At 37.3% G+C, this 24,908-nt stretch overlaps 1 protein-coding gene across 1 annotated transcript in view; it reads left to right on the forward strand.

Moving 5' to 3' along the window:
• ADCY2 (adenylate cyclase 2) overlaps positions 1 to 24,908 on the forward strand; it is a 205,370-nt gene that overhangs the window by 124,747 nt on the left and 55,715 nt on the right. Inside the window, exons 5-12 of the mRNA XM_041475879.1 lie at positions 9,038 to 9,186; positions 10,269 to 10,380; positions 11,477 to 11,604; positions 16,376 to 16,534; positions 16,940 to 17,072; positions 17,402 to 17,578; positions 18,863 to 18,906; positions 21,568 to 21,648. Coding sequence (XP_041331813.1) covers positions 9,038 to 9,186; positions 10,269 to 10,380; positions 11,477 to 11,604; positions 16,376 to 16,534; positions 16,940 to 17,072; positions 17,402 to 17,578; positions 18,863 to 18,906; positions 21,568 to 21,648 — 983 coding nt within the window. The remainder of the gene's footprint in view (positions 1 to 9,037; positions 9,187 to 10,268; positions 10,381 to 11,476; positions 11,605 to 16,375; positions 16,535 to 16,939; positions 17,073 to 17,401; positions 17,579 to 18,862; positions 18,907 to 21,567; positions 21,649 to 24,908) is intronic.

A 24,908-nucleotide genomic window follows, 5' to 3' on the forward strand; every position in this document is an offset into this window, starting at 1 on the left:
TGGCTCTTTGTACAGAATCATAAACAGCACCCTCTTTTGGGTATTTTCTACTTACTAAGGCTTCCTTCTGCAGATCTAATTTTTTCTCAGTTGCATTTTTAGGATTCCAATTTTCTCAATGCATTGCACACACAGACTTAGTGTCCCAGGAGGACAGGCTTTTCCTAGGTGACAAGGCACTTCAAGGTCTGGCAGTTACCATTCCTGTCTTTCTGTGATTAAGTCTGAGTTCCTGTCTGCAAACTTACATGTGTAAGTTCCTCGGTAACATACCATAGAAAACATTTCCAAAATTGTACATACAGTAATGTGGAAAATATTCAGAAAATAAAATGCCTTGTTACACTAAGATTTAGAAAATATTTGGAAAATAAAACCAAGCTAATTCTGAAAGCTTTAACCCTTGCTATGATTTATGCTAAATTTTGTTTTGTAGTTAGGTCTGCTAATCAGTGTTAATTACTAGTTTAGCGTGTATCTACCATACAGTAAGTTGTTGTGTTTTTTCCCTGATCAGATTCCTCAGAATAATGAGAACTGGTTTTCAAAACTCTGTTTATATTGGGGTTTTTTTCAGGGGGAGCAAAGTTTTTCATTGAAAACTTTCTCTCTTTAGTAGCTGGTGAATATAATCATTAAAGAGCAATTGGGAGATTTCTACAAGAAACTGTCGATCCTGAGATGGAAATATAATGCAAACCATTCTTGTTCCCTTTTATTTAGACCATTGTAAGGAAATAAGAGGTCTGCTTTGTGAATGCAGTAACAGCATACACCCTCCAGACATCTGCCTGTTCTTTGATTTCCACCTAGTGTGAGTCAGCCACCTCTGTCTTCAAGGCTAGGAAATGAGCTGTTGAATAAATAGTGGTGCTCAGAAAAGAGGTGTTAAAATATACACCTCACTACATTAAAATTTATCATCACTGTTCCACAAGAAGTAGCATAGCTCCTTACTGTATGTTCACTTTTCATTAATTTATGGGTGAAATTATCTCTTACACGTACTTGAATAAACTTTTATCTCTATTTGTACGGGCTGTTGTATGGGCCAAAACTATCTTTAACTACTTCTACTCTTGACTAATCTAATACAGAGATTGACTGTTTTGATTTATTTCTGTTGCTGTGTGGCCGTGCTTCTCACTGCTCTGTCTGGCCCACTTTGAAGTGTTTTTGAGCTCCTGACAAGTGCAGCTAAGTGCCTGATAAGAATCTTTATTCTTAAAAATCTAGATTTGATCTTTATTTTGTGTGGTGAGTAACATTTGGTCACCCCAATGTATGCTATCTGTAGACTATCCAGTAAAACATTAGCAAATCACCAGTGAAATACAGAAAGAATCCATTCTTGCATGTTTACTTGGCAATCTGTAAGCAGATGGCTAAAACACCAGAGGCAACGTCAAAGGTAAAATCTATCAATTTCATGCTATCTAGAAGGCTGGGGAGGAGGGATGCTGTCAATGTGCTTCAGATGTGATCTTCTAACTTAAAGGCAGTGCTGTGCCTTAGAAATGCTTTTGGTTTTGCTTTGGCTTTGATGCTTTTAACCACAAGGTTTGACTCTAAACTGGGCTGATGAACAGGAAACTTTGGTCTTTGAAAAAGGGCTGTGTAGATACCTTTCAAGCAGTGCTCTTGAATATCTTCCCTGACATGACTCGTAGATGGTTTGGAAGAAGGAAAATATGTAAAAAGAGAGATGAGTTTGGTTTTCTTAATTTCTATTGAAAAAATAACAAAATTCTTCTCATCAAAATGTGAAGTGAGTTGTACCAGAGTTAAATAGTTTATTGTTTAAATGAATGGTACTGAGCAATTGCCAGCACTATAATACTTCACCTTTATTAAAGACTGATATAGTAATAAACATGTTGCACTCATCAGACTGATTCTTTGCAAAATGCTGCTTCTGTCTGTTCATCAGTTCTTGAAATATATAAAACTTAGAGCAAGAATTAACAGGACCAGGCAGAAACAAACCTTGAAATTCTGTCAGTTAATTAGGCAGGTCTGGCTGTGTATGTTGGTGTGTTCTCTTTAACTCTATTGTTGTGCTGTTTGGTGACTTGTTACTTGAACAGCCCCAGGATAGGCACGCTTTCTGGAGGTGTAGTGAACATCGTTTGCAAAATTAGTCCTAAACAGGCTGCATATGCAAACTGTAATCTGTGCATAAACATTAAACATCCCCTAGGTTCTGTGAAGGAATTTGTCTTTGCCAAATACGTGGTGAGCCTGTGAATTTAGATGAGCTTTCAGTCCCCTACATTGAAACAGTGGTGGTATAGCTTTAGTATTTTTTGGATGTGGAGGCATTCCCAGAGCCACTCTGCAGCAGATGAGCTGGGCACACGGAGGGTGCACAGTGCTGCATATTTAGCCTGCAAACCCTTGCCTTAAACTGAGAGCCTGCACTGGCTTCACTGCTCTTGTGAAGTGACCAAGTCACGCCACTGATGTTTGGCAATTGCAACATGATTTGAAGACGACTGTCCCCTTTCTGGAGGCATGGTTGGAGCTCAGTGATTGAGTGGGGAGGGCAGAGCCTCTTCCCAGGCAGAGGCTCCTAGGCAGCACTGTGGGAGCAGATCCCTGTCTGGCACCAACCTGGGCCTCTCCCTGGCCCTGGTGCAGTCCCAGCACCTGGGTGGACACAGCTCATCGCCATCTGAGCTCATGACAGCCACCTTGGGCCTGAAAACAGGTAGCCCCCACTCAGGGTTCCTGCCATTCTCATTGGAGCAGCTCCTGGACAACTACAGCTTGTCTTCTGCAGAATAATTTCATGAGGGAATTTGCATTTCATGCCTGGGGAACTATTGAGGAATGAGAGGATGGTGTTTTCATTCCACTTGCATGTGTGTTGATTTTCTGGTGTTGATATTGAGCTCCTGGCATTGCATACCTGAAATTTCACCAAAAGGGTCATGAAAACAAAAGGCCTTATGGTACTGTGCTTGGATAAAAACTCATTTGCCAAGGAGAAAAAAACCCCAGAAATTAATGTTGTTAGCAGTATGTGTGGGGGGTGTGGCATCTAGGAGAACAAATGAGAGTTCATAGTTCTGCCGTCAGGAAAGATGTTATCTGTGTCATAAAGCCTGTACTAGCCACAAGCAAAGGCAGCAGTTAGATAGATAAAAAAAGAGTTCAAAATGACAAGAGAGGTGATATGTAGGAGATTTCTAGATGTCTTAAAAAATCCTTGATCCTTGTCTGGTTTTGTCAAGGCCAATAAAAGTGCTTTGGAAGTTTTCCAGGTAAAAAGGCATCATAACCAAGGAGAGGGCTGCCACTAGATAGAAAAAGTATAAACAATCAGTATGAAACAAAAGGTGCTGCTGTGATGGGATTGTATTTGGAAAGAAATAGAGTGATGTACTCAACAGTTTGGTAGGAAATCAAGTAATAAGAAAATGAGTTTTTACTATTTAATGGGTACAGGTTTGGGTTAAGTAACTTTCTGTAATCAGCAGTTTTCAGTATGATATTTGATGCAGTGATGCTCATCATAAACATACTGGCACTTCCCAGCAAGAGAGCACAGTCTAATAGATTTTGAGTGGAGTAACTGGAAGTTATCACTGGAGATGTTCAATGAACTGGCATGTGTGTTATGTTCTGCAAGAATCTCATCTCATTGTTTATGCTGTTATGTATTTTTTCTTAATGATCTAAGAGGCATGTGAAGACATTCACAGACAATAAATTTTACAGACAATGTAAATACTGGTCTGATAATAATTAATATTCAATAATAATATTGAATACTTTATAAACAATATTAATCAAGAGAGTTTTTTGTAACTTTCTGAAGAGACATAATTCTAAAAGAGTATGGGCCATAGCTAGGATATTGTAAGGCTGAACTTTTTACAATATTTTGGAGAAAATAGGAGACATGGAACAGCAGACAGGGAACTCTGGGAATGTTACAGCAGAAGGTTGAACAGAGTAAGTCGTGGACATACTGAGGGAAATAAATGTATGCATGCCTTTGTTTGCTGGAGCAAAATGTTAGGATTTCTGTCAAGAAACCCTTAAAAATGCTTGAAGGTGGTTGAGGGTTTTGAGAAGACAGTGTAGAAAATACTTAGGAGATGGAGATTTTTACACCTAAGTCTGTTTACCTGATCAAAAAGACAGTTATCTGTGTTTACAAGAATAAGAGTAGGGACATTAATCTTGAGCCGAGAAAGATATAACAGGGCCAAGGGCTTCAAAGTAAGAAATACAGAACACATTTTTAACAGTTTTTAGCAGTTCAGCTGATGAGCCACTAGAAGTTGGTGAGTCCTCCATCTCTTGATGTCTCTGTAGTCAAGATTGAATACCTTTCTTGTTATGTATAAGTAAAATCAATTTACTGGCTTCAGCCAAAGTAATGAGATTGATAGAGGTTATTAACATTGCCTAAATTTAAGGAGATAATAGCACATAATTTTTAGGAATCTTCTCATGTCTCAGTTAGCTTTAAGAAAAGTTAGCTTTAAGAAAAAGCACCTTACAACTCTTTATTCTTGTAGGTGTATTTTAGAGGATGATCATGAGGTCTGGGTTAACAATACAGTACTTTGGCAAATACCCTCTGGATCACCATCTCTGTCAGCTCTTGACTGTTCCATCATTTTGTGATCAGGAATCAGAAAATTCATTTCTTTTAGGTTATTTCTTTATACATTTCAAGGGCAGCTTAAAATTTGATGTTATTTGTGTTTATTTCTAAACTTTGTAGTGAAGCAGGATGCATGCATAGGCTAATTGCTTCTCGAGCTCTTACTACTGACTTACTGACCTGGTTTGTCAAACTTGCTAAAGAGATGATTAGATATATGCCACAGGAATCTGAAAACAAAATCCAACCCACAGAAAGGCAGAATTCAATATTCAGTGCCCTAAATAACATTGAAAGGGACAAAAATATCCCTGTATGTGATTATAGGGACAAAAATATCCCTGTAGTCCTTTACTGATCTACAAATATATAGTTTTTCTGCAGACTTCTTGAATATCAGAAAAAGCATAACAACAAAGATGGACATTTGTTCCAGTAAGACTAAAATTTGGACCTGCAGCTTCCTCCCCAGACAACAGAGAGAGAGAGAGAGCATTGCTACCTCAGAGTATCAGTATTAGATTCTGTGAATTGCCTTGAAGGACAGTTTCTCTCCATTGATAGCAAGGCACAAAGTTGATTTCAATAGGGTGAGTCCTATCAGACTACCTTTGTTTTTCCTTAATGACATTCTATTAGCTGTATTACTCAAGAGATCAGACTAGTTGAAAGAAAATTTGGCCTTTAAATCTATAAATTCTTACATTTATGCTCAGTAAAGTGTTGATCATGGTGTAATCTTGTACAAATGACTGAATCAGTGTTGGTAGTTTGCGTAACAAAACAGGAATGAGCAAATAAATAAAGCATTATTGCCTCAGGCCAAGAAGAGTTTGATTTGTGAAACATTTATTCTTGAAAATAACCTGTACCAGGTGTTTGAGGATATTATGCTTGTTTGCTGCAGAACAGCAGCATGATATTTTGCAAGATACTCATGTGCAACTGCCACCTTGCAGAAAACAGCACAATGTTCTTTAACTGAGCTGTGCCAACTTATTCTAACTAAGAAAGCAACCAGAGTTTATCAAGATTTAGAGGAGTGATGTGTAACTAAGAATCACTGCTAAAGTCATCTGTATGTTTCAGGGAAAATTCTGACAAAGAGATCAACTTGGATGAGAGAACAGGAACTCAAATAACAGTTTGACATATACCACAGAAAGTCTTCAGCTGGAGAACCCAGGGAGGGTGCCTTCTTGCTATCCTTCTAGAGGGGTCCAGGTGGAGAAGAGAGAAGTACTTAACCTCTAGTATTGAAAGGCACTTCAATGTTCTATTCAGTATAGATAGAGGGCTGCATCTTTTAGCCCTAGGACTTAAGAGATATCAGCTGGAAGTGACTTGAATGGTTGAGAGGAAAGCATAGTCCCAGGGAATAAGTCAGGAAACAGTCTTGTGTGCATAAATCCCCTGTATAAGTTGTTAAGGTCATGTTAATATTCTAGGGAAGGACATTTGGGAGGAGATTTTCATTATTGTCATAGCACAGCAGTTTCTCTTTCACCAGAAGCAAGTATTCTTGTTTTCAGTCTGAAGACTTTTAAATTGTACCTTTTGACCTGCATTCAGAATAATTTCAGCTTTTTTCTTACAGACTGTAGATCTGAGAGTGGCTTCTCTGTCTACTACAAATAAAGAAGATTTTTGTCTAAAAGTCAGTGTCTTGTATCTCAGTTCAACTAGTTTTTGATGTGTAGATTTTCTGTCCTTTTGAGAGAATAGTACAGAATGGAATGTATTACCAAATATAAAGCCAGCATAAGCAGCAGTCTTGATCTGTAGTGTTCCTTGCATTGTTCCAGTCTGCAGGAGTTTCAGTGCAGAACATCATGCACTACAAGCTGATCAGTAAGTGGTTTTGATCCTTCCACTACGCTCTTTTTAGCCAACAGCAATGACAAAACAGGAAAGAAGAGTTGTTCTTGTGTGCTTTGCATTTCTTAGGATCTTTAGCTGACCAGCCACAGTATTCATAAGTAGTTGAGATTCACCTTCTTTCACAGCTGTCTTTTAGTGAAAGAAATGAAAATGAACAATCCACATTATGACACAAGGGATAACATCAGGACTGAAGTGTGAATGCTTGCAGCCTGCAGGATGGGGAGGGTGGCTGAGGGCTGTGTGTGCACCTGGGTATGGCAAGGTGTTCTATAATGTGCTTCACCAATTGCAGTTCTCCAAAGCAACCTCTGGTTGCAACCTTCTCTTTTGTACAGTGAAAAGGGAGGAATGAAAACATTCTTTGGGGGGAAATGTGGTGTGGTGAAAAGCTTCATCAGGATGTTTAAGCAGAATGGAATAGTGGGCTGGCATGAAAAGAAAAAGGGAAATATTCCATCTCTCCTGATGTCCCCTACAAAATGAGGGCATTCTGTTTTCCTTTTCCTTATATGATTCTTTAGCTTGTAGTTGACTTTATGCTGCTTTCTATGGAAACTTTTTCTCTTGGTTGTGGTTTGTTTTTTTTTGGTTTTTTTTTTTTTTTTTTTTTTTTTTTTTTTTTTTTTTTTTTTTTTTTTTTTTTTTTTTTTTTTTTTTTTTTTTTTTTTTTTTTTTTTTTGCTTGCTTCCTTGAAAACATTTGTTGCTTTATGATCTTTTACCAGTCTTTCTGAGTTTCAAAGACGTAAGGAGTAACCTGGACACTGAGTGTCTGCATCACTGTGTGTCTGGAATCATAACAGTCAAAGGAAGATAGTGAACCAGCTTGCATTTACTATCCATAGTATAAAAGGAGTTTAGAGATGTAAAATTGTTGCTAAGAGCTACACTTCTTCATTAACTGCCTAATTACAGTTGTTAACAAGTGTGAAAAATCCTGTACTGTTAGATAAAAAGCAACCTGGAAGAGTAAGTTTTCATTATGGAAAAAAATTGATTGGTTGTACAGATATTATTTACAAGTTAGCAAATACCTCCACCAAGGAGCAGTGGAAGTGAAACATTGCCAGTGAACAAAAGCAATGAAAATACACTGGTCTCTTGGATGTGAACTTGCTGAAATGCCTAAACATACTAAATTAATCTTGCATTTAAGAAATAAATTATTAGTTCAATATTAATTAGCAGCAAAGCAAGATTCTGTCTTGATTCACTGCAATAGAAGTTTTTTTGCCAAATATGTACAGGATCTGTTTCACAGGGCCTCATGTAATTGAATGCTGTGCTTACAAGTGCACAAATGCTGTGAGGAATGAAAATTTGTCACTATACTTGACAGAGATAGATAGCCAAGGTTGCTGCAAATATTAGAAGAGTCTATAGTCCCGTTATTGCCTTGCTCTACTCAAGGTCATCAGACCTGAACAGGAGTAATTATCCCAGGCAGAGCATTGGATTAATGGCTGCACTTCTTCTGGTACCTTCATGAGCAGAACTGCAAAGTCTGCAAAAATACTCTTGTGAACCAAAGAGCATGCATCATTCTGAGTAACACCTGAGAATCATGCACATTTTGAGATCAGCATCTTTTCTGCTGTAGCTGTTTCTCTCTCTGACTCTGTCAGGGGCTTTTTCAGATGCTTTCCCCCTCTTCAGTGGTTCAGGCTTCTGGGTTTTATCCTCAGCCAGAAGGAGTCTCTCCTGCCTGCCTATGAGAAAATGGGAAATTCTTGTTCAGTTTCAAGATGAAATATGATAAAGCAAGAATGATTTTTTTTTTTTTTTGCAGAGTTCTTGTTGACCTGGTTTCCAGAGAAGTAGGAAATCAGTCTAAAGCTGTCACAGGTGAAATGGTCAAAATGGAAGTGTCAGGGAGCTTTAGAAGAGGAAGAACATAATGTCAAATGAAGAGGAAGACCCTAATGCCAAATGATGAGAAAAAATATGTAGGGTTTAGGTTTTTTTAGTATTCTATATGCTTTTAGGTTAATTAGAAAAGAAATTGTCAAATGCCATATTAAAGGAGAGAGTACCTATCAAAATGCTTTGCAAAAGTTCAACATTTTCAGCACATTCTGTGTCTGTATTTTATTTTCAGTCTAACTGCTAAAATTATGGCAGAACATTTAAAATGCATGAAAGAAGAAAAAAGATGTAGCTTATTCCTGTTTGGATCAAACTGCATTTCCATGAAAGTCCTCTGGACTGCCCTTGTGACTCTTCTTTCATTTGCTGCATCCTACTCAGATATGGACTAAATTCCTGTAGATAACTTCATCAAATGTTAAGTTTAGCTTCAGCTTTTTCTAATATACACAAAACCTTGAAGAAGGCAGGTATTACTTGGAAATGTGTGTATGTCTCTGTCACACTCCTCAAGGTACTGATTAACTTCGGAGCTTGTACCAGGTCTGAGTGCAAGCCTCATCAAAATGTTCTGTGGTATTGACAATAGGGTGTGCCTTGCACAGTGTTGATGCCATGCTCTATTTATTCTCCTTAAAGAAACTGTGGATTTCATTTTAAATTTTAGGAGCGTCTTCTACTTTCTTTACTGCCTGCTCACATTGCCATGGAAATGAAAGCAGAGATCATTCAGAGGTTACAAGGTCCAAAGGCAGGCCAGCTGGAAAACACCAACAACTTCCACAATTTGTATGTCAAAAGGCACACCAATGTAAGGTATTGTACTGTAATATAATGTATCAACAACATTCAGAAAAAAAAATTGAAAGAAAGGGTTAAGGGAGGAATTAAGAAAACATGTTGTAAAATATGCTTTTCAGCAACGTAATATGTAGCATCCCTTAATTTGATCGAATGCTGCCAGCGCTACATTCCAGAAGAGCCACAAAGGTGTTAATACGAAGGAGTTGTTGAGAAAAAGCCACACAATAATAGGCTTTTTTTCATAATGTCTTCATTTTTCAGATTGCAGTACCAAATCCTGCCTCTGTGTATGCTAGTCAAAATTGTAATCTGTGTCAGTGGTACAATTCAGATTTTGCAAATTTCTTAGCTGAAACAATTTCTCAGGATTTGTATCATGTAAGCAGAGGCAGCTGTATCATATATGTATTTTACACAGTACCTGAGATAAAATATTCTGCTGACAGTTCTAATTATTTATTATTTAAAAATTTCTAGTAGCTGGAAAAAGAAATCAATTTTATTTCAAACATTCTTTCTTCTTAACAAGGTTCTTTTTCCTGGTTTTGTTTGGGGCTTTTTTGTTTGTTTATTTTGTTGGGGTTTTTTTTTATTTTATTGGACAAGTTAGTTTGGATTATATTCTTAGAAATTGATTTGTTAAAAATGTTGCAGGAATTTTGAGGAAGCTCATGTTCTCTTGTGAGCACAAATACTCTTTGAAACTATTATATTGTTATTATTATACTGATGATTTGTGACTTTAAAAAAATATTTCTGTTTTTTCAATCCCGTAACAGATAGAGGTGTAGAATGTTTATGAATACCTATAAATTTAGGTATACCTATAAATGTTATACCTGAGGAGGTAATACCTGTAAAGGTACATATAGGTATATTTTACCTATGAGCACAACACCCATAAAGGCAAATATACATTTACCTATAGATGTAGTTTATATTTATTACTCTACATTTCGTAGTGGCTGTTTTGGGTGTGGGCATATCCCTGGGAAGTCCAGGCACTTGCTTTCAGGTTTTACTGTTGGTTGATGGATCTGAGTGCTGCAGAAAGAAGGAAGCTGTGACCAAGATTCTGCTCCTTTCTGTTGCAGCATCTTGTACGCTGATATCGTGGGATTCACTCGCCTGGCCAGTGACTGCTCGCCGGGGGAGCTGGTGCACATGTTAAATGAGCTCTTTGGCAAGTTTGATCAGATTGCCAAGGTGGGTTGCTGTGGGCTGCTGCTGTTAGTTTGAATAAGAAAGTAATCTTTAAATTTATATTTTTTTTCTTTTTCCTCTTGGGGTCTTCATGCAGCATTTCTGAAACTTTGGCAGGAAGATTGGATTTGAAATGTGTGAAGAAAACGATTTGGCTCTGGTCTGAGTGCAACAGTGCATTTCTGCCAGTGCCAGTCTGTGAAACCCATGATGGCTCTCTAATGGGACCAGTAGAGACAGCTCATGGAGCCCCATAAGGCTTAATGGCAGATGAACACTTCTTTAAATAGATTTTTTGCATTATCAAGGATTAAGAAACTCAAGATAGAAAAGTGTTAGTCAGTTTTCTGGTCTCAGAAAAAGCATTTATGAGACTGAAGGAGAAGAGACACAGTATTGATCAAATCAATTCTAATTACTGACCACAGCCTCTTTATTAATGAAGGAAAGAATCAAATACAATCATAATTTTTTCTTCTGCTTATTTAGGTGTCTTTTTCATAAAATTAAATTAAAATTTTCATAAAATTAAATCAAACTTCATGTGTGAAAGTAAAATCAGAAACCTCAGAATAGATAAAAATTTCCTGTGTTTTTATTTGTTGAAAAATTATTGTCAAGTATTTTAAAAATTAAATTAAATTAACTTTCAGTTTTTAAAAAAAAAAATCTTTACATAGTCTTAGAGTGCAAAATATAGAAATACTATTATGATTGCTAGCTTCTGGAAGCATTCCGTAGTATATCTTCATAGATGTAAATGTGGAAGACTACGTCTTTTGGTTTCATATTTCAAGCAAAAAGGCTTTATTTTGATTGAGGACATGATAGTTTAGCTCAGTTCTTTATTCTCAGGTGTGAACATGTTTTGCAGTGAAATTGCTTCTTGCTTTTGCCCATTAAGGACCGTAATTGTTGGAGGGATCAACCATACAAAACTCTCTTAATGTTTCTGTTATAGCAAACCCTTCTCTACTGAAACAAGCTTTAGTAGAAGGACTTTGCTATTGTCATTTAAGTCAATCTTTTGTAACAGTAACCCTTCATTTATGTATTTCAATTTGAAAGTCACTGTCTCACCTTGCTTTTTTTCCTCCAGGAAAATGAATGTATGAGAATTAAGATCTTAGGTGACTGCTATTACTGTGTTTCTGGACTACCTATATCTCTTCAAAATCATGCCAAGAATTGTGTGAAAATGGGACTGGACATGTGTGAAGCCATTAAGTAAGTACTAAACTTAAAAAAAAATCCTTTAAAACCAGTCCTTCACTAAAATTAGCATGTATAGGTGAGCTACACTTGGCAAAAATATGTATCATGTGGCAGTCTGGATATTTGGGAATCTCCTGTGTGATTTATTTATTATAATAAGCTAGACTTTTTAAAACTTGGTATGCTCTTCTCTAAGTCTAAGTTTCAATTTTTGTGTTTTTGTCTAGATCACATTAACCACTGTCCATGTAGCAAAGTGAGAAATTGGCCCATCCTTGTGAGGTATATGTGTGGTGTGCACCTCATCATGAAATGGATAATTTTGTTGAACTATGTTGATCTTAATGTCTAGTGAGGTAGCCATACAAGATTATTCCTGTAATCCTTAAATGTGTGTAATTGTAGTCACAAGAGGGATTTGGCTTTTAGTTATCTGGTCTTCTAACTCAGTCCAGGGTAATTATGTATGGATAGGTTGACTAAAGCAAATTTGGTTCTTTTCCCTTTTATGTGTTCATGGAAAATGTGTAGTATTTTTGAAAACTAGTATTTTGATCTCCTTGCTTTAGCAATCTTTTGTAAAACTAGCCTCAGTACTAGAATCATGTTGCTGCATTCTCTAAAATGTTGTTTCATCATCAAAAATGGTTGTAACTTACGTAGTGTCCAAAGAAATCTAATTTTTAAATGGTACTTGGGAGAATTTCTCCTTGCCAAGCAAGATAAAAGTCTACAGATTTGGTTGCATTTCAGTTGCTTTCACTGGATGCTCTCTCTTTTTCACTTAGTATCACAATTAAGCCATTTCCTTTTTTAGCATACTAGGAAGTAAAGCTACCATCCCTTCTGTAGAGCAGTTGGTAAAAGGGTGGCAGTCCCAAAGTTGTGGCTGTACCCTTGTTGGTTGGTTTAAAAATGTTGGGATTTTTTCCCCACCCTTTGAGTGAAAATGAGAGCTTTCTGGTTTGCATTTTAAAACATCTCTGTGCTGTGTGAGAAAAGTGAGTTAAAAGTATTTGCATAGAGTTTCTGGTCAAGCTGTTGCTTTGTTACTTAAGAGGAAAAAATATAGGAAACTACAGGGTGGTGGAAAAACAACACTAAACTTGAGCCATAAAGTGCCCTTCACAAAGAACGAAAGTATATCACACATCATAATGCAATGTTTTACTTGAGCTCAGAGAGCAATCTGTCAGTTCCTCACACTTCAGAACTTCCATTCTTCTCTGAAATAACTTTCTGCTCAGGCTGCTGTCAAGTATGTTCATTGTTAATGCTGTGCAATCAGGTTCTTGGTAAGAGCAGCCTTATAGACTAGAAAATTATATGTTAGTTGTAAAGCATATTCTGATCTGACTTTATTGCTGTAGTCAGAAACCACAGTGCTCCCGTAGACAGATGCCTGATTACCACAGCCTGTTTACAGAAGGAGTGAGGAATCTGTACCCTGTGTTTTCAAATCCTTTCAAAGTATTATGTCAAGTGTTGCAGCCTGCAGGTGAACAAAAATTGCTGATTATTAACCAACTCCATATTTTGTTGTGTGATTGCTGCATCTTTGTATAGAAGCATCTCCTGACATACTTCTGTGCCCTGTAAAATGAGGAGTAGTAATACTCTTGCTATTTCAGATAGAGCAAGTCACTCAATATGTTTGACTTGCTCTATCTGAAATACCTTTTTTGTCAGATAGAAATTATTGTTATATTCAGTCACTGAGGTGCAAACTTCCCCCTCTGTGTGTAAGCTGCTGAAATAAAGTAGTTTGCTGTTTATATTAGCAGTTCTATATAGATTTTACCACCTGAATATGGTTTCAGTTCCAGTTCTCTTTGAAGCAAAAAAAGAATTCTGCCAAATTGCCAGGTGATCTGTACTACAAAGTCTTATTCAGTCTCCTTACCTAATGTTGTATAGCTCCATTTTGAGCAATCCAGCTTTCCTATGCTATGGATTGTTCCCATTTAAACATGAATTGTAGTCCCATTGATTAAGCGCTTTGCTTCTCTGCTCTATGTTGGAACAAATCCAATGTTTCTTACAGTCTGCAGCCTGCTTGCCCAGGAGTGAGATGCTCACTTTATCAAGCCATAAATGCCAGTGTTGCCTGTGATGCTGAGAGCTGGGCACCTTAACTGGGTGCTTTAAGGGCACAGCTTATCTGTTGAGGCAAAATATATTTGTGTGTGAATATATGTGTTGTTTCCATTCAGCTCAAGCTCTACCTCCTTGTCTGTCTGGTGACTTCCTTATTTGCATGTTTCTCAGTCACACATTCTCAAAGGTTTCCTTTGATTTGGTAGCATGAAACAAATTCCATTTCAGAGGAAAGTGAAAGAAACTGTTGGATATAAGATGGTTATACCATTTTAAATGCTAGATACAAAATAAAAGAATTCTTTTAGGTATGCTTTCATTCCTGCAGGTCTGATCCAAAAGGAAACTGTGCTGTTGAAGCTGGCAATTTGCAGGGAATTAAATGACTAAGGCTCACTCAATGTGTTAAAGTGTGTAAGAAAGGGCTAGGTGAGTCTGAGATACCTTGGTTCAGAATTATAGATGAATAAAGCTCAGGTAAAGCATGTAGATGCTTTCCTAATGATCTGAACTCTTGCTTGTATGTAGTAAAGTTGCTACAATTATCTGCAATCTAACCACACCTCTGAAAAATGCAGAATGCTCTCAAATTTCACATTGCAATAGGAAAAATACAGTCTTGATGATTATTTTGACTGCCCAACCAGGCTGGGCACACAGACTATGCTGTGCTGAAGAAAACCAGAGACAGGGGGAGCACAAAATGAAATAAAGGTGAGAAGTTTCAGATGTGCTTGTGTAGGTAACGCAGAAGTCCTCTGGGGATGTGATAGTCTGCATTCTTGAATGCATTCAGTGCCTGCATTGTCATAGCAATTGTTCAAGGAGATCAGGAGAGAAGTGGTAAACCCTAATTAGGTCTAGAGTTACACTGGTAATTTAATGTCTCCTGCGGTTTCTTTAATTTGTGAGACAGAAAAAGAGATTCAGTTCTGGTGCAATTCTGTTTGCTCCCCTGCTTAAATCCTGAGAGCTTATTATAAAGCAGGCTTTATTCCGCTTGCTCTTGCTTTATTTTGCAGAGTATGGAAGGGCAGTCTTTTGACAAGCACTCCTAGAGGATAAATTTTCCACTTTCATTTTGCCCAGTATTTTAAAACACTTTTTTCCAAAGTGCTAGGCTTGTGTCATATACCTTGCAGAGCAAAGTGGTGTTTGTGATTTGCAAACTGCTTACAAAGACCATTTACAGGCAGTTCATTTTCAAGTGTGTCAGCTACACAAGAGCAGTGTAAAATGGCAATGTGAAAAGAAATACCAGTAAACACTTGAGAGAGACAGATAGAATTAAAATGCTTTCAGTCATGGTCCTGTTACTTTCATTTCCCAGGAAAAAAACACTTGAGAATTACTGCTTAAATGCAGGATTTACCATATCAAATTAGGCCTCTTGCATTCTATGTTCCCTTTCAAAAAAAATAGAAAACTGTCACATTAATTTAATAATTCAGAAAGTACAGAGCTGATGATTCTTATCACTGAGATTGAAGATGTTGGTAGAATTGTATACCCAATTTGTATACATGAGCCATTTGGTTTCCTTATTCTGTAGTCCTCCATTAACAGCCCAACTTTCTCCAAGTGTGTGTGCACGTTATTTATTTCTGGCTAGGTTTGGGCTCACATCAGTTAGGGTTTAAATACGTAAATCTGGTTAAGTTATAATCTTCCCATTTCTTAGAGCTGTCTAAACCTGTAGATATCTGAATTAGTCTTATTGCTCTTTACAAATGTGGTTAGGGACCCATGTGACATATGTCTGGAAATGTTCTGGTTGTTTGACCTCAGTCACCCACCAATGATTCAGAAGAACTGCTTCTGCAAAGATAATTGCCTATCTTACATGCAGGGCTCTTCTGAGATTTGGGGTGAATGGATGCTTATCTCTGTGACTGGAAAGGTCAAAAGTTTAGATGTGGTCTGGACAGTGAGGGTAGCCTTTCATTCACTGTATAATGTTCTAGAGGGTGCAACGTTCACTAAGCAGGTGGAAGGTTGTTGAGCCTATGTTCTCCACGGCCTGTATGGCACTGAGCCCCTATCCCCAAAGAGTGTACAAGCCCCAGCCTGTGAAATATTCTGAGGTGCTGTGGTTTTTGTCCTTCCTCTCAGATATGGCAGATATGAGAAGGTCTCCAATGTAAACATCGGGGTCTTTAGATAGAAGGGTGCATAACAGTAGTTCCAGACCTCCAAAAGCAGCCTGTAGAACAAAAGCAGTCCTTATGTTCTACCATGAGACTAAACATTTCCACTATTCATTGCAGCCCTCCCAAATAATTTCAGATGAATACAAAAAAAGGAATTTCACACACAGACTTGAAAATTAATATTTCTGCAAAATGTTGCAAATACAGATAATAGGAAAGCTAATATATAATCATAGCATTAGAAGAATGAAGGCAATGCTAAGAAGAGGTAAATGTTATTACTGTTGTTACTGCTACTTTCATAGAATAATGAATGATAGAAAGTTTTGGATTGGAATGGTCCTTAAAGACCATCTAGTTCCAGCTCCCCTGCCATGGGCAGGGACACCTCCCACTAGAGCAGGTTGCACTGACCCCCATCCAACCTAGCCTTGAGCACTTCCAGGGGTGTGCAATCCACATAATTTGACTGGTAAACTAAAGGAAAACAAAGGACCTATTATGTGTATTAACAGAGGCTTTATTCTCAACTGCAGGAAAGTGAGAGATGCGACTGGAGTGGACATTAACATGCGCGTAGGAGTGCACTCCGGGAACGTGCTCTGCGGTGTTATTGGGCTGCAGAAGTGGCAGTACGATGTGTGGTCCCATGATGTTACCCTGGCCAATCACATGGAAGCTGGGGGAGTCCCAGGGTAAGAGTCTTCTTTGTTAACCATTGGACACATGGATTTTTCAGTCATGGAAAAATGCGTAGTCACTGTGTCTTAAGCTATAGGCTTTCATGGAGATGCCTGAACTAATTCTTAGGTGCTGTTTTGAGAAAAAAAAAAAACATAACCAAACAAACAAAACTGGGACACTCAGTATGTACTGTAATTTAAGGAGTGTTTTTTTCTGCATGGAAACCTTCAGATTTATACCCATTAGAACTTCTAAAATTTAGATTAGAGGGACTGCAAAAGAAGAGAGCAGCAAATAAAAGGTGTATCCAAAAGCAAGTAAAAAAAGTTTGATCAGGTTTAAATAAGTATTTATTAAGTATTTACTTATTTTATAAGTATTTGTGACTTTGTCCTTCTTTTAAAATATAATTTCAGCCGTGTTCACATCACCTCAGTCACCTTGGCACATTTGAATGGAGCTTACAAAGTGGAAGATGGGGACGGAGATGTGAGGGACCCATATCTGAAAGAGCATAATGTTAAGACTTACTTTGTAATCAATCCTAAGGTTAGTAGTACTTTTATTTTGTGACCAGTCATACTTGGTTTTGAGCAGGACCACTAATCTCTTTATTGAATAATTCACTACAATAAGATATTGATCAGGGCTGTTACTGATGCCTACAAATATATCATGTTTGCAGTGCAAATATTTCCCGCTCTTCAGAAATAAGTCTCTGATGTTTCCCAGCAATATCATTAAGAATTGCAGGTTCTTAGCATCTCTCCATTTATGAGAACCTAATCATGGAGATCTGTGGTGCCAGATGACGCACTGCTGCTTCAAAAGGTCTTGAGCACAAAGGCTGACATCACCTTTTGTCCTCTGTCAACCAGGGAGAGAAGCGAAGCCCTCAGCACCACATTCGGCCTCGGCATACTCTCGATGGAGCCAAAATGAGAGCTTCTGTCCGCATGACCCGGTACCTGGAATCCTGGGGAGCAGCCAAGCCATTTGCACACTTGCACCACAGGGACAGCATGACCACTGAAAACGGCAAGATAAGCACAACAGTAGGGGTCTACTTATGTCATTTCGTACAATATAGCAATATTTGAAAGGAAAAAGCTGCTCACTGCTAAATACCTGGTTATGTCTGCTAGAAGAAGGTACATGTAGTTGTGCAGGACATAAATGCAGTGAATTTGCTGGAAGCTTTTCCAGTTTTGGATTAGGGTGTAAGTGCATCTCTGAATTCAAAGGAGTCTGGCACGCTTACTAAAGTACAAAATTTGACCCTCTGAGCTCAGACCTCCCACCAAGTCACAGCACGTACAGTGGCTACTCTTCATCTTGTGGAAATATATTTTGGACATAAAGTCAGAATGCAACACATTTAGGAAGGAAATCCTTTAATATGGAGAAATTCCTTGAGATTTATTAGCCATTCAGCTACATTCTCCATTTGGAAGATGGGCAAACCTGAAGCAGAGGCTGTGAAGTTAGAATAATCTCTGTGATACTTTGAGTGGACTTTATTCAGAGTACCGCAGGAACCAAATCCATACTTACTGTAACATCTACCTTTTGAAGGTGCACCTACAAGCTGTGGTTGAAGGCCTGAGTTTTAGAGTACTGTATTTCAATGTTGCATCTTTTACACTGAACAGATTTCTTTTTAATTTTACTAACACTGTTGTGCTGCTATCGGTAAGATACTGACAATCTACAGCTTGTATATTGCACTATCCTCTTCTTCTTAAAAGAGAAAGCATGAAGGTAAATTCTAATAGTTTTCAACATTGGCATTCAGTTTTGTTCCTGTACTGGTGAGACATATTCTTGTTTAATAAATACAGTGCATCAGAATGTGGACTGTGACAGGTTCATTACAGGAAGTACCCAGCCATCACTATTGATCACAAAGAAATGTGGCTGTGATGGCTGCCATTGCTATTAATTAAAAAATGATGGTCATTGTCTGTATTTGGCCATTCAGGTCTGTTTTTTTCAAAACCACTTAAGATTGGTTTTTGCTGAAGCTGGCAAGAGTTTGGGCTACATCCAAAGAGTGGTGACATTGAAGTCCTTGTGGTAAAGCAAAACACTCTTGGATTCAGACTGTTGTATTAGTTTATCCTGTATTTATACTGATAGATGAGTTTTATTCCAGGTTACTCCGTCTTCACTTTTAGCTGGATTTTTCTTTTAGACAGTTTTAATTGAATGCTAAAAGTATTTACACTGGAAACTTTTCTCCTTACTTGACCCTGTTTTCAACACTGTTTTAAAAGTGACTTAATATTATTAAAGTCTAGTACAATTAATAGGGATCTTTTTGTTTATTTGTTTTTTAGGATGTTCCCATGGGGCAATATCATTTTCAGCGTTGCAGAGAAAGGTAAATCAATCTTAAAAAAATTACTTATTCATAGAAAGTCCATATAAATAGATATACATTGGTATGCTTTCAAATATTGAGGGCCATCGTTCATGCAGACTGGTTTTTTTTATGTAAGCACTGATACCTCTTACGTAAAGAAGGCTATGGAAACAGATTTGGCAGACGTGTTTCTCATGAATTGCAAATTCACTTCCTGATAACAAATAGCTTTATTCTGAGTTGGTATGTTGGTGACCTACTACAAACCAGGTACTCCACCAGTGGGAGGAAAATTATATACAGGAAAATTGGGAGGAAGCCCAGAGAGGGGTAAGAAAAGGGAAGATGGAAAGGGCTGTTAAAATTTTTTCTTACAACAGCTAATAATATGTACTAAAAGAGACATTTTGTATATTTGTTTAATTGCTTTGTATTTGTATGGTGGTTTATTATTTTAAAGCCTTTAGTATGTTTGCAGGAGTAGATATTCAAAAGGTATTTTGTGGTCTCTTTTATAATGCTCTTGCTACACAAATGTTTGCAAGATCACAATAGTTATAAGTTTTCCTGGTGTTGCATGGTACCTTGATGACTCGGGCAAGATGGGGATATCAACAATACCGTAAAGTCATTTAAATGAACTTCCTAAAAATTTGAATTGTTATTGTTTCTGGTTACTATGCAATTATCTAAAATATTGCTAAGCTCCAGAAGGTGAAGTTTTGACTGAACATGTGTGATATTAATAACAAGAGTATAATTCTAAAACTGCACATTTATGTTTGGACAGTATGTCCAAAGGCTTTCTATCAGTCAATGAAAGACCATTGGACTGTGGCATTTGGAAATAATGCAGTTCTTGTGTTTGTGTTTCTAAACACTACTCCAGAATAGATTCAGAAGGAACAAAAAAATGTGTCTTGATACCATATCATGGAAGGAATTTCTTCCATTACTGGTGTCTAATGTCCACAGTGAGGCAGACATGTAACTAGAATTCTAGATAAGCTAGTTAATCATTCTCACAGGATACAGCTGCAGTGATCATAAGCACTTTGAAAATCAGTTTTTTATTAGAATATGCAAATGTAGGGTTTGAAGCCTTGACTGTAGGCTTCTGTTTGTGAAAGCCTTAGCTCTTATGCATTATAGCATAGTCTTAGGTTGATAAGGACCTGCCAAGAGGATTGACTGTGTTTGGACAGTGTCTCCTCATCTGTCTATGCATTTCTCCTGGGTTCTATGATTGATTTCTGTGAAAAATGAGTTTTAAGCTCTTTCTTACCTAAATTCACTAGCATTGAATAAGCATGAAATCACTTGTGTTTTTTAAAGTTTCTATAGGTCCACTGTAGCCATGATATTTTATGAAAAATCCTTTGCTAGGATTTTTTCCCTCCTGAGGAGCTGAGGGCCTCAGGAGACAAATGTAAACAATAACTATCTGCTGCTGTGGAATGCAACAGGTGCATCTGTGATTGGGGCATGTTGGTTGTTTCTAATTAAGAGCCCATAACAGATGCAGCTGCATCGGACTCTGAAAGTCACAAGATTTTGTTATGCATTCTATTCTTGTTCCTTCTAGCCTTCTGATCAATCTTTTCTCTCTATTCTTTTAGTATAGTTTTAATGTAGTATTTTAATATAATATATATCATAATATAATAAACCAGCCTTCTGAGAACATGGAGTCAAGTCTCACGTCTCCACACATGGGGCGTTCACAACAGTCCACTAATACAATTTTTGTATTAATTTGAAACTTACAACAGGTTATCCATTTTAGAGAAATAACCCAAAAACTTGATGTTGAGGAAAATTCATGTTCGACTGGGTTCAATTTATAGGTTAAGAATATTTTGGTGAGGAAAAAGTCAAATTTCAGATCTAATGACTTAGAAAACACTGGTTTTAAGTTAGCAGTGGATTTAAGTCTTCAAATACAGACATCACCTGTCAGTATTTGAAAAATGTCATTTTCAAGGAAAGCACAACTACTGAAAGGATTGATGATTGCAGCAATTTATGTTAGCAAAGGTAGACCCATTGTGATGATCCTCTGTTGGGTTCATGCTGAGTCCAATCAAAAGTAAAGAAGTTTTTTTATTGTAGATGAGTTACAAGGCTCATAAATAGAGTAATATTATGTATTCTTGAAAGTAGTTTCAGTCAGCGCTCAGTTTTCTTACTAAAATGAGTAAAGTACTTCCAAGAAAAGAAGAGTTAGCAGGATTTTCGTAGGGGATACCTATTATGCCTCAGTGCACTAACACATTGTGCTCGTCATACAATTCTGACAAGGTTTTTTAGGAGAAAAAAGGCAAGAAAGAGGATTACTTTATGAATTTGAGCATATTCCCATTCTTTTTCATGAATTCATAATGCTGTGGAAGACTTTCTTTTGACCAGAATTTCTTGAGCTCTCTTGGTTTTTTTATGAAATATTTTCTTGTATTTGTATTTACGTGTTCCCTAGCAGCTAAGCTCTAGATTTGTGAGTGTGTGTGTGTTTGTACGTGAGACTGTGGCTTATGATGTTTTTTTAAGAGATTATTATGAGGGTCATTGTGCCTGATGCCTATAGTTGCTATTGCAGTATAAATGTTAAAAATTTATGATAACTCACAAGTTTATGATAACTGTTGTTTTTGACATAACTTCCCACATTTTTCATTTCAGAACAAAATCACAGAAAAGAAGATTTGAGGAAGAACTGAATGAGAGGATGATCCAAGCCATTGATGGAATCAATGCCCAAAAGTATGGCTTTATCCTCTATCCTTTGTTGTCTTTGTCAATTCCAACTTTGACATAAAGCTGCAACAGAGGGCAGTGTTTAATATTTTTTGCTCCCACATGCACACCAAGTCTGAAAACAGTAAAAGTGTTACTAATACTGGCATAGGAAGCCCTGCACATTTTGAAGATAGGCTGTAAAGTAACATTTTCTACTATATGAGATAAGACAGTGCCTGTGAATCATGGTGTGACAGAGGTATTGACTTGTCTTGATCTTCCTGGCAGAGGGAGTTTGGTCTGTAACTGTTTGTCTGTAGACTCATGGCTGTGACTCTACAGATTTATCTTACCTGGGGGCAGAGAAGTAAGACACAAGAAGTGACTGGCTCAGTCAGAATGATTCTCACATCATTCTGATGTGAAAATTGATGCTTCCTAATTGTCACAGAAACAATTCCTCAGGATTAGAAACTTTCCCTAAAACCATAGTTTAATGTCTCTCAGTTAGTTGGTTGGTTTCTTAGAGAAGGCTAATCTTGATGGCATGTTGGAATTGCTGGGTGAAACCTCCTGCCATGTATTTTTTTTCCATGTCCTAGGAAGAGCTGGAGGCAGTATGATGTTTTCCGTTTCCTGGTGAATAGATAAGGCTGGAAAGAAATCAATTCCAGTCCAAAATAAGTGTTCAAGCGTCACATATTTCTCTGATGAAATAAGGGAATTGCCATTTAGAAGTGTGGACAATAATTGTGATGAATTACATGTTTCCCCCCCGCCCCAGTTCTGTTATTCAGAATCTTAATCAGCTGAGTATCACACCTAATTATTAAATGTTCATAAGTCACAATTTGGGTTTTTTTTTCATCTTTTAGTCTTATTAATTTGTATTTGGATTTAGGAAATTTTTTTCAGCAACTAGAAGAGTGTTGACATTTATATGTCATAGAGAGACTGCAGAAAGATAAGAAATTATATATCAGAAAGTCTGAATGTCACCTTCCAAAACTAGACTCTCTTCCTATCTCTGTATTGATTTGCTGAATGAATCTCTTAAAAGCTATGATTAAATTGATTAATGCCCAGGGATAAGTTATGAAAAGTGCTGATTCCTCAAACATCAAGGTAATTCAATAATATTTTAACTCTGTGAAGGCTAAGCACACAAAACAATGTAAATAAAAATTTCCTACATTTAGGACACATTTTTGTTTTCTTTATTATTGTGCATATTTTTGTACCTCAATTTTTCATCTGTAAAATGAAAATAACATTATTAGCTAGAGTGAACAAGTGAAACTAAACAAAAGGTTTTGTGAATCAAGCAGAAAAGTTTTAAGAAAGTCTATGAGAAAACTGGCATTTCTAATTTTTAAGTGTAACATTTGGATTGTATGGCAAATAGGTCTATGACTGAATGAGGAAAATTTAAAAAACATTATTGCAAGAGTGAGTGAAGAAAAAAGAGCTTCTGTGCCTTAGCCATTAGGATGTAACATCACAATTTCTCCATGGGTTTCTTTTCCCTGTATCTTGAACAAAGCACTCCAAGAGCCTATTCTGGACCGGCTGGGGATGGGCAGCCCTAGCTAAGCCATCCCAAGCCTTGGTGCTTAGGGAACTCCTGTAGGACATGAGATGGTGGGATGACCATCTGCTAGCTAAATATGTACCTACAGAGGACTAAATGTGTACCTACAGAAGAGGCTAAAGTAAAGCCAGTTGGTCGGAGCAGGTTGCTATGTTAAAGGGACACGCTCTCTTTGCTCTTTTAAGTCGCAGTGCTGCTACGTTTTGTGCATAATTCCTTGTGTACGTTGTCAAGCAGTACAAGCCCTATGAAACCCCACACCTCTGTGGATACAGGCAGAATTCAGAGGTCTGTCTGTGTTGTTCCTGGAATTGCAAAAAAATTTAAGCCAAACATTTGTATCCAGTTTCCCAAGAGGCATGTTCTCAGGTACTTGCAAATACTTTGGCAATTTCCAGACTCATCAGGGAGTCAGGTTGAAGGCAGAATTTTTTAGCACTTATGTCTGTGCCAAAGGTGTATGACTTTGTGCTCCCTCTTCTGAACTCAGTCTCCACTTCCATTTGTGTTGTACTGTTTCCCTCATCTCAGAACTCTCAGCATCTGCTACGTAAAACCAGTACAGTTCTCTTTTTTTTGTGAACTTTTAAGAAAAACTAAAAGCTTCTGAAAACGTGAGCCTGTAATGTGGAGTATGAGGCAGCACGTGCTCTAAATGGCACTTTTGACTTCACATGCGATCAAGTGTGTAACCAAATTGGGCCCTTGGGAGTAGATCTGCAGAGAGAACTTTTTAGCAGTGTGCTGATGGTAATTAAATCAATCCACCTGTCAGATACCATAAGAAAAAAGAGGAAATTTGTTAACTGTCTGGGGAAGAGGGTTACTTCTTGTTTAATTTTGTAACTAAATGGAAAAAAACTTTCATTTTCACAGTTTATCAAAGTTATTCCGCAAACTGAATGTTTTCTCCAGTAGATTACAGCTGAACCCAAACAAAATCATGCTATATGTACACCAGCCTTTCAGTTCTCTTTCTTCTCAGAATCCTAACTGTGATCACGCATAGATGGGAACCATTGCAGAGCAAAAAGGGAAATATATTTTTGAATTAAGCATTCTGAGAACTGAATATGTTTACAGACCCTTTTTTTAATGCAACTGGTTGCACAGAAACAGGGACAATCTCCCAGGCAAGGAAACAAATATTTTCCATTTCACAAATTAAAGCTAATAGCTTACACTGCACTCTGTCCACTCCTGTTCTCCAGGACTTTAATTTAGGATATGTTCCACTGTGGTTCACTGCTGCTGCTTATTTGCATTATAGACTGTCAGTTGAGACATTGCCTTTTATTTTGAAGGCATTAGCTACACTACTAGTTTAGAGCCTAATTTAAAGTTCTTGCTGGAAATGCTGGAAAAAATCTCAGTCCCTGCTACTGTTGTTCAAGCTGAAGTACTGCATGTCCACAGAACTAATCTGTTTAATTTTTTGTTTTCAAATTTGCATTGTGCCCTTGAGGTACAAGCAGCCAAACCCTCTTGACATTTAAATATTTTATATCTTTTCAAGTGTCTATTAAAATAAATCTAGACTTTCATATTAGAACATCTCATTTTGTTAAAGTTATGTCAAGCTTTTGTCAAGATTCACTTAGTTTAAAAAAAGGTTTGTCATTTCAATGAGAGTATTTATGCTATTTCTCATGTTAAAGCAGGGAAGAAGGTTTTGTAATCAGCAAAAAGATCA

The sequence above is a fragment of the Pyrgilauda ruficollis genome, unplaced genomic scaffold (genome assembly GCF_017590135.1).
Source record: "Pyrgilauda ruficollis isolate IOZ18807 unplaced genomic scaffold, ASM1759013v1 scaffold37, whole genome shotgun sequence".
Lineage (NCBI taxonomy): Eukaryota > Metazoa > Chordata > Aves > Passeriformes > Passeridae > Pyrgilauda > Pyrgilauda ruficollis.